At 34.9% G+C, this 15,577-nt stretch overlaps 1 protein-coding gene across 5 annotated transcripts in view; it reads right to left on the reverse strand.

Moving 5' to 3' along the window:
* Positions 1 to 15,577, reverse strand: part of hdac4 (histone deacetylase 4) — a 254,039-nt gene that overhangs the window by 139,093 nt on the left and 99,369 nt on the right. For all 5 annotated transcript variants that reach the window (XM_015359242.2, XM_015359241.2, XM_015359240.2 and 2 more), the window contains exon 3: positions 2,147 to 2,218. In XM_015359242.2, the coding sequence (XP_015214728.1) occupies positions 2,147 to 2,218 (72 nt within the window). The remainder of the gene's footprint in view (positions 1 to 2,146; positions 2,219 to 15,577) is intronic.

Raw genomic sequence — 15,577 nt, forward strand, 5'->3', positions numbered from 1 at the left:
TTATTTTGAATCTTCTTTTACTAAGACTGTCGCATTTACGAGGAAAACCATTTTCTCTCTGCCTCTCCATCTACAGCACAGTTTGAAAGTCACTAGTAATTGATTTAACTTTTGTGCTGTAACTTTGGCCTCATCCTTTAAGATAATTTTACAAACAAATGTTGCCTGGATATTGTCACATTGTTTGAAAATTCATTATCAAATTTCACTATAAAGCAAACAATGCCTGCTACACATGTGTCTGAAGTGATAGCTAGAATCCCAACACTAGGAAACCAGCAGCTCTAGAATGCTGCTTTGTGTACAGACAGAAAGTGACACAGTTGCACTTCCTTTACATTAAGAGTGCACTTAATATTCCTTGTACAAAAGTTCTCACACAACAAGAAAGGTTCGCCAACATCCATGTCTCTGAGCTTGTAAATAGGCACTTAAACCAGTGCTAAGCAAATATCTTAACTTCTGGTTTTAAGTTAGTGCCTTTAATTTGATATATAGAAATATTTACAGAAATATTTTAATTTTTGAATAAAAGATTATGCTAAAAGCATAATAAAAAGGTGTGAACATGTGCGATCAAAGGTAAATTACTTTTATTATTTCATTTACAGTAACTTTCAAGGAGGATATATCAAAAAGGAATACAAAGTAAGTAAAATCAAAAGTTACAGTAGTATGTCTTGGGCAATGGATGTCCAGTAATGATCCTGAAGGGCCACTGAATTTCCAAGGTCTATTCCAAATGCCCACATCTTGCTTCCAGATGTTGGATAATTATCCCAACAATTATTGAGACAACCAATTTCGATTATAAGGAGCTGAGTAGAAATAAAACTTCAAGACATTACAGTGCTTCAGGACTGGACACCCCTGTCTTAGATCTCTAGTAGAAAGCACAACTGTAACTAAAATAAAAACAAGATATTTGTTTCTGCTGAATTTATGAAAGTTTTGCATATGTTTTTTCCCCCTTTCTGTGCTTGTGCTCAACTGAATGGTAAAAGCTGGCATTCTGACTCAAGGAGGTCAATTTATTTTATTTAAAAAAAATGAGAATTGCGTTGTTATTATTTTCATGTTTTGTTTTTTAGTCTGCAGCCGGGCTTTGATGTCAAATTCCAAGTTTGACAGTTTAAAAAACAATGCCTGTATTATTAATGATATCTGAACTACGACAACATGAGCAAAAGTTGTATTAAGATAAAACAGACTTTAAAATTTGTTGTATTTTTCTCTCGAAAAAACTGCTGTTACCCAATGTTATCCAAGGTCACATGATTCCGATGCTTTTTAATAGGTATTGTTAACAAGACTGAAATGTGTCAACAGCAAGTTCAGAGACAAATATGGTACTGTATGGCTGAACTGTTAGCAATTATCTAAAGTAAACATATAGGTACATTACAGTAGCATGTTACCCTGAGGAAATAGATTCTATTTTATACGCATTTTTTCAATGCAGAGGTTATTTTGAAGCAATATATATTTAATACAATGTGAAGACTGTAAGTGATACGCCAAATAATGATATTCAAATTCAAGTTTCAGAATCTGTTTTTGATCAATACTAATTCATGGAAAAAAACACAGCAATCAGTAAACTTCTAGACAGAGTTAGTCAGGCCAAAAACAGCTTGCCTTACCATCTGCTTCCTGGTCCTGAGAGCTTTACATTTAAATGCTGTCACTAAATTCTCACCAAAAAATGGCCCAAATCTGCCTGTAGGAGAGCTACAACTCAATGCACACACTTTGTAGTAGCCGAACACGATATGCAACAGGATTCTTTCATCAATTTGCTCCTGTAAGTCATGCAATATTTATGGATAAAGAGCTTCAGATTTTATTTCCCACAATTGATTTTAATAATGCACCACTTTCAAACATCTCTGTCTAATCATTTTATATATGAATATAAAGTATGTTTTATGTAGATCCATACTTCTATAGTGTTATATGTAGAATGCATTGCTCAGGATTATTCTCCCTTAACGTAACTCTCATTTAATGCAGAAAACTGGAAATTTTGAACTAATGCTGTAGCATATGTGTGCACATGTGCACCAGAATCACATAGTTTTTGGTGAAGAGATGTGTTTGCGAGAGTCAGGGGAAAGAATTTTAAAAAAGGAATATGGTGTCCTACCAGAAGGGGGAATGTGGTTAATTCCAGATGGCTTCAAAAGTTCCAAGGGCTGCTCTTTGCTAGGAAGTCCATCTGTAAAAGAGAAAAAAAACATACACCCTCATATTCTGTACACAGAATAGCAGAAATGGTTGCTACTGGTTACTGACAAACTGGGTTCTGTGCATGGCATTAATACTTGCACCAAATTCATATTTCATCATATTTTCAGATTTTAAATCAAAGGAAAAAGACAAGTTTATATCCAGGTATGGCAAAGCAAATAAGAGAGAAAGTACAGTAGTTGGTGGACTTAATCAATTCACACGCGAATGTTTCACGCATTATGGAATTGAAATTGCAGCGGGAAATGGACAGAAATGACAAAAATAAAAGAAGGGAGTATAGGTACTTTGAAATTTGTCAGCAATGTCCATGTTGGAGGACACACATGGAAAATTAATATTTTGATGCATTGTTAGTTTGCTAGAAAAATAAAAAGCTTTGAAAGAAGCTGTTTTTGAGTCATGTATTGGGTTAAATACCTGCCCCCCCACCTCAGAACGCACAAAAGATATACAAATTATATCTAATTATATAATCAATATATCTTACAGATTACAGTCACAATGAAGAGTGATAAAGATAGTCAGCAGCTAAATGTGAAGGTCTTATACTTACAGTACAGGAAAGGGGGGAAAAAGCAACCTTTATCTTCACATGAAATTGAGGGGTAGGATTTATTTTTATGGACAGTATTATTGTGTAAGCCTTAGCGGCTAGACTACAATTACAAAAAGCTATTGCAAGACCTATAATAAAACTGAGTGTAGAAATATCCATCGTGATTTTTTTTTCCATTATGTCCTTGAAATAAGGAAATATTTCCTTTAAAATACTACATATTTTCCAATATATCTGATGTTTGATTGCTAAATATTTTAAAGAGTAATTCTGAAAGAAAACAGACATAATACCTTCCACAGCAAAAATTAATTAATTTAATTCAACCTTCATCAAATGTTGTACTCAGGGGTATTTTATTAAATCATAATATTGAAAGTTAAAAAATAATATTGAAAAGCTTTAAATATGCATGAACTGCTTATTTTCTAGAAATGCGTTCTGTACGAAATCTATTTTTCATTCAGCATTTTCAATAGACAATAATATATGTATGGATTCTGACAAACTGGGAGAATATAAGCTTCTGTTTTGTGTAGAATCTTTCATAAAAGACATGCTCTGTGGAGATTTCACGTAAAAAATCACCTAGTAAAAATTCACTTCAAGGAGAGAGTAAGCCACTGCTGTGAAAAAGAATGGGAGTGTCTTTGAAAAGTGAATTTGTTTGAAGAAATACGATCAAAGGAGACAAGAACAGAGGATGAAAAAAGATTAACAATGACATTTTATAAGACAAAAATTCACTTCATGATGTATCTCAAAAACTTGAATCAGTATGGCTAACACTACTCAGTCCATAACAACTGAGCACGAGGTTCAACAGAAAATTGGGCACTCATTTGAAACATTATTCACATGCCACCCTTCAAAGGAATAGTAATCAAACCACATTTTTTGCAATATAAAAACTACATTCCATTTAGAGGGCAAGGACATGGAAGTCCTGTAGTGCCTGTCTTAGAAGTGTAGAAACTTCATCTATTTAAGTTTCTGAAAGTTAGTTTACAGATGGTGTCCTAAGGAGGAATACTACACTGGATGGACCTTTGCAACCATCTAAGGTACAAGTAACTGCAATACGATGAGTTTACCATAAATTACTTGCATAAATTAGGAGCAAAATATTACAATTATGTGAAAAATCCATTAAAAAAGAAAATTCACCACAGTGTGGAAAAAAAATGAAAAGAGAAAGATTTCATTTTACTAATTAAGAAAATGGGAAAAAAATACATTTTGGTTCTTAAATGTATCTGCCAGCAATCTCAGAAATTCATGCCATGCTGCTGCCATATCACATACAGTATATTACCACCAGATGCATAATAAACAGCACAATTCACATTGTGAACAAGAAAAACTTTACATTCATGTATACCTTTGAATGGGACCAGTTGTGTCAAAGTGCTCACTGCCAATTAAAACAGATCAGTTCCAACGTTCTTACTCAGTTTTTAGAGTACTTCATAATTCACCAAACCACGTTGCACTAAGCCACTGGAAAATGACAATTAACTATGCACGATACAAGAACATGCTTTTTTTTATTTTAGCCATCAAAAAAGAAAATAACAGTTTCTCAAATTCTGGGTACAGTGGTCCAGAGACTATCCCAAGAAACACTGCATGCAAGGCGGAACAAACTCCAGACGGGCCATCAGTCCATTGCAGGGCACAGACAGACACAACCTCACACAAACACAAAACAGGGCCAATTTTAGCCTGCAATCGGTCAGCATGTTATTGTACTGTGGGAGGTAACCCATATGAACATGGGGAGAACATGCAAACTCTACACAGATAGCATCCCAAGAATTCCACCCAGAGGCCCAACGTGGCGAGGCTAATCACTGTGCCACCATGCCACCCTTACCTCTAAAGATGAGAAGAAATGGTTAAAATGTTTCTATTACTTTTAAAAGGGTTGAGGGGGAAAATAGGCACTCACACATGCTGCACCAAGTTTAATCATTTCAAAGCCACCACTAACATGGTATCCAGGTTTCCAATGAAAACAGAGCAGTGTTTTCACAGAAAGCCAGTTGCTGCCGAATTGGAGACAGTTTGGCCTGGAACAAGAGTGTCTCTCAAAACTGGGAGCTATATTCTCCTGCTCACGCTCAGGGATTACACCACCAGCCTGGCTCCATCCTGACGTTTGGGCTAGCATGTCGTGCATGTCAGTCCCAGAAGGAAGAGTCTGGACACTTGATAAAAATAAGGCTCAAGAAGCTGTATAAAAATACACAGTAACTCCCTCAATAAGGTGAGGGTAGTATGGAGTGTACACTTAAAATAGTGTACCGTATATCTTTCCAGCTTAAGTATACAAAATATTCCATCAACATGAGCAAAGAGATAAAACAGAGACAGGTGGGCAAAAAACAGGTCTGGATTTATTCTTGTGTGCTTGGAGGAAACAGAACTCGTTTCCACTCTTTTGAACATCTGAGATGTCTAAGCCTTACTTTATTAAAAAAAAACATAAAATATATATAAAAAATAGCAAAACCTTGTAAAAAGAAAGATTACTGTACCTTACTTCGTTTCCTAAGAAATACAAACAACTGAGCATACATTTCACAGTGCATTACTGTAAGTATAAATGTTACTTTTACATATATACAGTATTGTTTTTAATATTCCTAAAATATGAAAATATCTTTTAGATCTAACTCTACATTAATATATTATAATTATATTTTCTCATAGGGACAAATATTACCTAGGTGACATTACCAAAAAAAGAAAACATCACTACCACAAAACCTTCTGACTGTATACAGTCTCCAACATGAAGGGAATTCTTCACAAGCCTTTGGTATTACATCTGGGTGTAAAGAAGACATTAAGACAAAAATGGCTTCACAAAAATCTGTCTGTAAACCTCCAATGAATATACTACTATTCGTATGCTGGCCAGACTGAAAGTGCCGTGTTTATTTTTCTGCACAAATATATTCAGTATTAGGCAGCTGTGTATGACAGAAGACCAGAAGTCGTGGGTGCTGTATGCTCGGAAAAATGACATTTGAAAGTATAAAAATTCTAACAACTTTTCACACATCAATACCTATAAAATATGTTTCCATAAAAAGAAAACATGTAAGGAACAAAAAATCTGGAATGACCATGGCTCGCAAAAGATCAATTAATGTAATATAATTCCAATTTTTGGGGGGTGAAACAGTTTTAAGACAATCACTTAAAGATAAGCAAAATGCTTTGCTTTTGTTTTCTTTGCCGCTCTATTTTGAGATCATGCAGTGAAATGTACACATAAGCCATCATTTATACATAACTGAGCATCAAAAATTAAAAATTAATAAGAGCCTCCAAATACAATGAAATGAAATGTGATGCTTTTAAGCAGCACACCATCCTCAAAAAAAAAAGACTCGCTGAGGCACTTGCCTCTTTAAAAATGTGTATCCAGCCAGGTCACGTTTGCAGTGAGTCTCACTCAGGAATCTATTTTTGGAAGTCTCTCTGGACCAGACGGTACTGCTGCCTGTACCGTAATGGCATTTTAATTAGCCAAGAGAGTTAGAAGATACATGTGCAAAACAGAAGAGATTTTAAACAAAAAAGGAAAGACGGTGCCATAACAAAATGAGTATTCTTAGCTGTGCCATTTCAGACAATTTTCTGTAAGTACCAGCGACTGCACAATAGACTAAATACTTGCCTAGCGGGGCTTTTTTTTCTTAAATGCAGAGTTTAAAGCTTATTTGGGATACATGCTGCCTGCCTGATTTTGAATCATTACAGGCATTTAAGCTTAGACTGCCAGGGGAGGTAAGGAAAGGAAAAAAGTCTGCCCAAACATTAAAGTGGCTAATTCTTACCCATCTGCTTTTTCTGTGCTGGTTAGAGTTAAAAGAGACCAAAAAGGGAACTAAGAAATGTGAATTTATTGTGAACATGGTTCTTCTGCCTAGGATGATCATTAGATAATTAGAAATTCAGCAAAGTGCAACAATAACTTCAACTTTCTCAAGAATGACAAACCACAAGGATGGACCTACTGTTGCTAGAATCTTCTGTTCATTTATGGGAGGAGTACAATGTTTTCTGCATACACATGATTTCCTGCTTCAGCCACAGAAGTGCAGGGATAGGGAGGGATGCTTATCTAAAGGTAAATATGTAACCAAACTGGATATGGTGGTACATGAAAGATTTTGTTAAGATTACGTTCCTTAAGAAATTCAACAAAGGTTTTCTGTGAAAGAAGCCGGGAGAGAGATCACCGTTAAATCTTGACAACACACCCTTTTGCCTTTCACTGAAATTGAAGCTGCTCAGTTGTAGCCAGCCAGCTTACTGCTGCATCATGCAGCCAGACAACTGTACAACCGAATGACCCCCTTAATTACCCATTTCCCTGCCAATACAGGAAAATCCAAATGATTTCAAATGAGAGCCAAAAACATAACTCAATATCATTTTGTAATGTACAGCTGTACTGCTTGAGTTTGCAATGTAATTGGGATCATTGTGGGAAAACATCACATTTGGAAACTGATACACAGAGAATTGTTGTAATACCAAGCTAGACTGAATGGTTTGTTTTGCATGCTCGTGTACCACTGTTAATGTAATTAGACTTCCAGTACACTTATACCACTTGTCACCAAAATTATCAGCTAAACTTATTTTATTACAAGGACGTTGTCATTCCACAACAGATTAAATCACACCCTTATTTATCTAAACTGACCACGTGCTATAAACCACATCCCTTTAACCACTGTGCTCCCCAGCATCAATACAGAGCATAATGAATATCGTGAAGCAGCTGTTTTTTTGGCTGCAAGGAAGGAAATGGGGTAATTTCTATTATTTTCTTTTTTAAAAAAAGATTCAATCCTTCTGTTTTTTAATGGATGTTGTGTATTAAAGAAATAGTACTAGACTAATCAGCTTTGCACACAAACTTCTGGTAACGTCTCTGGTAAAAGGGGCTTAAAGATAATAGAAAAGATCTGGCCCGAGTGCAAACAGTTTGTATTTTTGTGACATTATTTATGGATGTAAGATTTTATTACAAACCTTTCATTCCTGATTTGTTTATGCTACAGACTCTCCAAGTAAAATTGAATTTGAAGTCTTTTGGATTTTTGTTCTACTGAAAAGTGCCAGAATTCACTTTCTTATACATTGATGACCGGTTGAACACAACTACTAGTCATCAGATGCTGATACTTTATGTCAGTTACAACATGCAAAAAAGTCATCAGACTAAAAACAGAATGCCAAGTTTAATGGTACATTACCTTAGAACACTTAAATAGTTATCTTTTTAAGGTTTGTCTCTCTAACCATACCCACTCCTTCCGGAAAAAGATAAAAATATTAGATCATTATCTAGATATCTCAATTTTAATATATACTGTAGTGCAGAGTTCCCCCTTAATGGGCTTTAAAACAAGGAAATAAAAAAAGATTTCTTTATAAACCCTTCCAGTGTTAGGCTTCCAAAGCCTGACTAGCAATGTGCCAAATGCTGCTATCATAATCTAACAGCAAACAGGGATCTAGCTGTCAGTGCCCAGACACGCTCGTCGCTATTTACATCGAATAATGTTGTAAAACTGAGTCGAGAAGGCAAAGCAGCAACAGAGAACAAGTGTAAACTGGACTGCTTAAGCACTTTAATCCTTCGTATTTCTCACATTTCCTACTTCCATTTTTATTTTACTCAGAATTCAACTCAAGGTTACCTTTGGGCATTACAGCCAAGTTAAAAGCAATGCAATTTCTGCAATAATGGAATGTCAATAATAATTTCAACCTGACATGATTTTCTGAAAGTTTACAGTGGGAAAATTTGCTTTGGAAACAGGTTCTGAAATGGATTGGGTGTGCTCCTACAAACAAAAATACCTTTAGGACTGAAATTAACTACAAATTAATTATTATAAAGGAAAAAAAAACAATTACAGGACCTCTTATAAATAAATAAAAAAATGTATGCACTAGAATGCGTTTCCAGCGAAATCATTGTGGTACATTATTCTGTGGCTCCAAAAAGAATGTCAAAGAACAGAGAACAAAATCTTTGCTTTTTTCCTAGCAACAAACAACAAACCCAGAAACCATGTCTTTTGGAATGTTTGCACTTACTCCTTCATACAGAGAAAACAGCAAGCAGCATTCTGTTCTCAGGATGTTATAAAAATAGAGCTCCTAGTCTAGAGATCTGACCCAGTGAACCATAAGATGTACATCACTACATGATTTTAGTACCAAAATGTCTCTGAAGAGGGAAGCCTTATCTACCCAAGAAATATGTTTCAAACACTGAATTAAGATAAAGAAAACTTGTTTTTTTTTTCTCCAGAGTCATACAGTATGCATGTGAGGATATCTTTGTATTTGGCAATAAAGCAGGCATTATTCAGGACAGACAAACTGATTTCAAACCCGACGACATATACTGTATATTCAAAGCTAGTTCTGGGAGCTTTACCAGCCTAAGTCCCTAAAGTGTCTGCATTGCTTTTGCAGTGTGTAGGAAGCTTACAAACTGGCAGTGCTTTAGTTCCTCAGTAAACTAATAATTATGTAGACACAAAAGCATTTATTTTTCTTGGCAGCTTGGATTAATAATAAATATCAAGTGCCAGTAACTTTAAAACTGGACATTTCAAAAGTATAATTACACATTGACCAAGAAAATCCAGTTGGCCATTCAGCACAATTTATAAGATATTCCTTGTGTTTTATTCCAGACAAAAATGCATTGGTTCTCTTCAATTTAGATGTCCAAACTAAAATTACTCATGTTATGAGTTGTATTATTTGCACTCCACTTATTCTACTCCATGATGTTACATCCTCTCTTATGCAAACACCTTTTACACTATGTAGTGCAGTATGTCATATTAAAATACTGTATCATTATACGTTTCTATTTTGCATGTATATACCATATGGCCCAACCAAGCTTGAATCAGGTGCTTTGACTGACAACAACAATATGGCGTTTCAAATAACCTCTGGTCGCAAATCAATTTCTTAAATTTATAAAACCATAAAACAATTAATAATGTTTCAAAGTAAGTTAATATTTATTTCATCTGAATTCATTTTCAAAACGCTTTTTTTTGCATTTTACATTGTCTACAAATCACATATCCCTAGAAAAAGTAGTTAGGTACTGAATGAAACATCCCACCCCTGCTCATTTTATAAAGTTCTGCCTAAACTTCATTGGAAAATCCTGAGCCACCTTCAGCAGTGTTATGTTCACTGACTGACAGCAGGTAAAGAATGACTTGTCACTAACGAGAACGAAGCAGTGATTCTCTCGTGAGCCTCTGGAACACGCCAAGGAAATGAAATGTGTTAGTGGGCCTTTGCAGGATGTCAATTCAGTCAACAACAATTCCTTGTTTAAGTCGAAAAAGTGACTCGAATAGTGTGATACATGAAAAAGAAGCCACAGCTGTAGGAGTGCCTAAATAATCTTGTCTCAGACTAATATAAAGTACAAGATTAGATTTAGTACCTTGTGAGTTTTGTTGTAAGCAAATTTCATTGGATGTTTCTAAGTATATCAAGGTCTTTGGTAACACTAGGGAAACTACATCAAGAATCCTCAAGATAATCACCTTACTAAAAACATCTTTAAAATAATCAAAAAATGTGCCACAAATCAGACTGATCATAGATCTCAGATAGATCTTACACTGTCTTACAAGATGTGTTACACTGGCACTATATGCCTAAATTCTATTTCCTAAAATAATAAAGTTTAAATAATAAAACTGGTTTACATAGTTTATTTACAAAAAAACTTGCAAATGGAAGCCAGACCAGAAGAAAAATTATTATTACTTCACAAAATAAGCAAAAGACTTTAAATATATCAAGATTTCAGTTTATCACGTAAAACTCAAAACATATGTTTACCTCTGTATACCACCTTTTTGTGTTATCATCACTGGTGCCAAGGCTAGTCAATATAAAACTCAAGCCTCAAGCCTACCTCACTCCCCCCCCCCCCCCAACAAAAAAAAACAACTGAATTTAACTTAAATTGTGGATTTTAGCAATTAAAAAAAAATCCACACACATACATTTTCGAGGTGATAGAGTAATTTGTCAGTAATAATCTATCCCAGGCACCCATTCACTTTTGAAATATGATAAAATGTTTAATTCTCGTGCAAACTCTATGGAAGCAAGGAATATTTCCAAGTATTAATGTATTAATAGATTCATCTGTAACATGGATTTGTAAACTGGATTAAGACAACTTTTAATGACAGATTGAACGAGAAGACCTACTGCAAATGATAAATTAAAAAAAAAGAATGATTTGTTAATTAACACTGTCCACGTCTGAAGACCTCAATACTGATACTGAAAGACACAGATCTTGCTGCGAAGATAACCATAAACTCATTAAACATTAAACAAAGCCTTATATCGGGGACTATTAAAATAGTCTAAATAAGAAATGGGGTGACATACTGTAGTGGCACTGCAGTTAGCACTGCTGCTTATTGCTTGTGGGTCCAGGGCTCAGTTTCAGACTGGGATGCCTTCTGTGTGGAATCTGTATGTTCCCTATGTGTTCCTATGGGTTTTCTCTGAGTGTTTCAGTTTCTTCGCACCTTCTTGAAAATGTGCTGGCCAGAATAGATGTTGTCTCTCAATGACTCTTGTGTACTTGTGTGTGTTTTGCAAGGGACTGCAATATCACTCTGTGTCTTATGCTTCCAGGATGCTGGGAGTCAGTGGTTTTCTCGTAATGGATGGACGGGTTAGATTAAAAACCTTACAGGTCTAGTGAGAAAAGACAGAGTGACATAGAATTAAAACAATAAATATTCTTTGTATATATGTTTGCGCTAAAGACAAGTCATCTTAGAACCAGTGTACAAAGCTTACATTTATGTAATTAAAACTAATACATGTACAATATATAGAAAACACAACAGCCATCTCCAGAAAAAATACAAATCCCAATCTTTGCATTAAACACAGCATATTTTTAAACATATTTTACCTAAAACAGTTTTAAGGTGGTGAATGCTGAGATGGGAATCTTAATTAAGTTTGTAAAATACTTACAGTATATGACAGGTCCTTCATAAGTCAGTCAGGCTAACTTTTTCCACAGCTGTCCAAAATAACTGATTTTGAGGAACTTCATTAGTGCAATAAGAACTACTGCGCAATTCTGCAATCTTGAAATCGTCAAAAGATTCTAAAGTAACAAATTAGTTCGCAATGGACATCAATACAGCAAAAGAAAAACCACTGTTACACAACATGAGCAATGAATGATATGTAGTGGTTTAAAAGCATAATGTACATGTTGACAAGGGAGAAATTTATGGGCACAATTAGATAAAAGATATATCTGTTTATCTTCAATGATTTAAAATCCATATCTTTAAAGCACTATTTTTTTACAAACCACAAAATGAAGAGGCTACCTGAAAAATATAAGGAAAGAAATATGCTACCTTTTAATCACTGCTTCATCTCTATATCTCTATATCCTGTGTTGGATAGTTATTCTCCAAAAAAATAGCAAGAAGGACAAACAGAATTCTAAGGCAAAATATATAAAAATCTGATCATCTGAGAAATAAAATTCTGAATAACTGTGATAAAGTGTTATTACTGAGGAAACAAAACAGCATACTTTGGGTCAGAGCTCTTGAAATGTCATATGACAGTAAATTTATAACTATAGGATGAGCTGCACTCTAACCTACAAGCAGCTCAAATATTCAAGGATTTTAAGAAAGCTTTAGGAACACAGGAATAGGGGTTTGTTGCAACCTTCTTGAAAATCTATTTGAATTTGCATGCTTATAATTATACAAATGGCAGAATGGAAGTGAAAATTAAACACTAGAGAAAATGGCAGTTTATATACAATTTAGTTTCTTAACAGGGCATGTACAGAACAATATTACTTAAAAGATGTAGGGAATATTTAGAGCACTATAACCCAAGCCCAATTATTTGATGTAAGACTTAAGTATGGAAATCTATTGGCTTTTATATAGAGACAGTATGTAATGGCTTCCCTTTTGTAAAAAAAGAGGCCCATGACAGGCTGAAGCCCACTTTGCCAAATGCCTAATCTTGGCTGAAGAAGGCTCCATTGGCATTGCTGCTCTTAGTAGCTGGAAAAAGAAAACTGGCTTTATTTTTTTGCCTGATGCCACACAGTAAACCCTAACCGAGCAGACACCCGGTGCACCCGTCCAAATACCAGACACCTGCTACAAGATCATCAAGAGAACAGCAAATTTAGCTGACCAAAAGAAGAGCCACATCTTTCTACTATTTGTAATCCAGAAATGGAATAATATCCAAAATGAAAAATAGAAATGTGAGATTTATAAGCAGTCATGCTTTCTTTACTGTATATTCATTCAACATTATTTTACTTACACAGCTTTGGGAGGCGGTTGATGGAGAGCAGTTAAATTTGTTGATGTCAGTGGGTAAGAAAAAAACTTCATATAGTCATGGAAGCTTTCAACCGCAATGATATTCTTACCATTTACAAATGTGTGTTAATAAAATCAAAGCAAAACAGCTGCATTCGAAAATACTTCGTTTTATGGAGTCAGATTAAAATACTTAGAAAACCTGCTTTGAGCATAATTCATGATAACAGCTACTGACAACATTTTCAATTTATAGTGTATTTATAATGCAAGTGTGTTCTTATTTTCTAATATCAGGTGGGAAAGAGCTTGTCCATCAGTATGAAGTGAGACCTGCCTAATGTAAAATGAGACATTTAAACACAAACATATTAATGACAATATTTACCTGGAGCAAATCAAAGTGTTACACAGCTACAGCTAATTTTACTAAACTCCCTCTCCACAGCTACATGTTTAGCGGAAGGGATGCTCTTAAGACATATTCTGTCATCCAGTGGATACAATTCTGCTGAAAACTACACTTGAATGAACAGAACCAATTGTAAACCACTGATGTGTAGAGAAAAAATAAGCATAAAAGCCAGACATTCAGAAACTGCATTACTTATACAAAATCCTGTGAATTGGGTTTGTCCTGTGTACTTTCATAGCCCCCTGTCTACTCATGCTTTCTCAAATGAGGAAATCAGCAGCTGATCCTAATGCTTTCCCAGTGGTCCGTCTGGAAAAACCACCGCTCTACAATCTGCTCCTATTCAAAACCCAGTGGAGGAAGCATTCACCACAGAATGCAAGGACCAGGGGATGCCTATTCAGATTATAACTCTGGACAAATCAGAAATATTTAGAACCAGCACTTAAACCATTTTTGACAAAACATTAAAACAGGATTACAGTTCTGAGCAAAACCACCCACCCATAAGATAATCTCCATTGCTTCCATCAAAGGCATTGGACTGAACATCTTGTACATAAATTCACCAAATTTACTTCACAAAAAAAAATCCCCCGATAAAATGCCCATCTCTAATGAGTTTTATTCATGAACACTTAATGCAAGAGCACATGCAAAGTACAATGCTTTGTAGCACCCGAAGAACCACTGTTTAGTGATCCAGAACCAATTTGCAGTGGCAGGTTCAATATTAGGGCTTCCCAGTCAATATATTCCTTTTCATAATTAATTCTGGACTATATGAAAGGAAAATTAAGGTACTTTTAGCAAAAAAAAACTGCTAAGAAAAGTTGACAGTCTAATTCATTTAAGAATTCACTTTACAAGACCTTTTGGATTCACTAGTTTGTAAAGATGAAACCAGTGCTTAATTGTTATAAAATTGACTTTTCAACATTGTCAGAAGAAATCTATTTTTTGCCGATTTGATTGCACTTTGTTTCCCCATGTACATTTGTTTGATGGACAATTTATTCTTTATACCTCCGTAAATTACAGAGAATTGCAAACAGTTCTAACAAATCACAAACTATTTTAACAAAAAACACAAAATGGGAAATTGCAAACCACAAAAAAAGCGAAATTGAGAGCAAAAATTACTTTTTTCGTTTCAGCCAAGATTTATCTTGTTTACTTGTGAACCAAATTAATATGAATAGAATAAATGTTCCATTTTAGAATATAAATGTTTGGATTATTATTATTCCTATTATTTCTTTTCATTTTATTTCATGTGAAGGACAATGTATTTAATCTGAACAAAAATAACCACCAGATGACTGAAGTAAAATACAATTTTTCATAATAGGAACTTCCACCTTAATGTGTTGATAAGCTGCAGGAGACATTTCATTCCCTTCAATTTCCATCACATATTGCAATAGTGCCCATTATCAGTTCTGTAAGGCGGGCTGTCGCCCTGTTGGCCAGAATCCTCTTACCGTCTGAGTCATGATGATCATTCCATGTTTTTGAAACGGATTGTTTACAGCTGTTGGTAAAAAAATGCTTTTTCAAGGCACTGATTATTCCAAACTACAAAAAAGAAGACAAGCTATGTTCTTACGCATCCTGAAATAGTCTTAAAAAGAAAAGACCATTGGGGTATTAAAACTGCAACAAGGATCAGGCAAATATGCTTAAATACCTCCTCTACAGCCACTTATGTTTCTAACATATTAGCATGCTACTTAACAAGCACTTGAAGGATCTCAAGCTCTTACTCAGATCTAAAAGCTTGTTAGAGCACACAGTGAACTTGAGACGCCTGGCATTTATGGGCAAATGGGTTTATGTGTGAGTTGGGCAGGGGGTGGCTCTTTCCTCAAAGCTGTTAGAGACATGTGTTCTTGCATTATCACTTGGTCATCTTCTGTCCTT

Source organism: Lepisosteus oculatus, chromosome 12 (assembly GCF_040954835.1).
Source record: "Lepisosteus oculatus isolate fLepOcu1 chromosome 12, fLepOcu1.hap2, whole genome shotgun sequence".
NCBI lineage: Eukaryota > Metazoa > Chordata > Actinopteri > Semionotiformes > Lepisosteidae > Lepisosteus > Lepisosteus oculatus.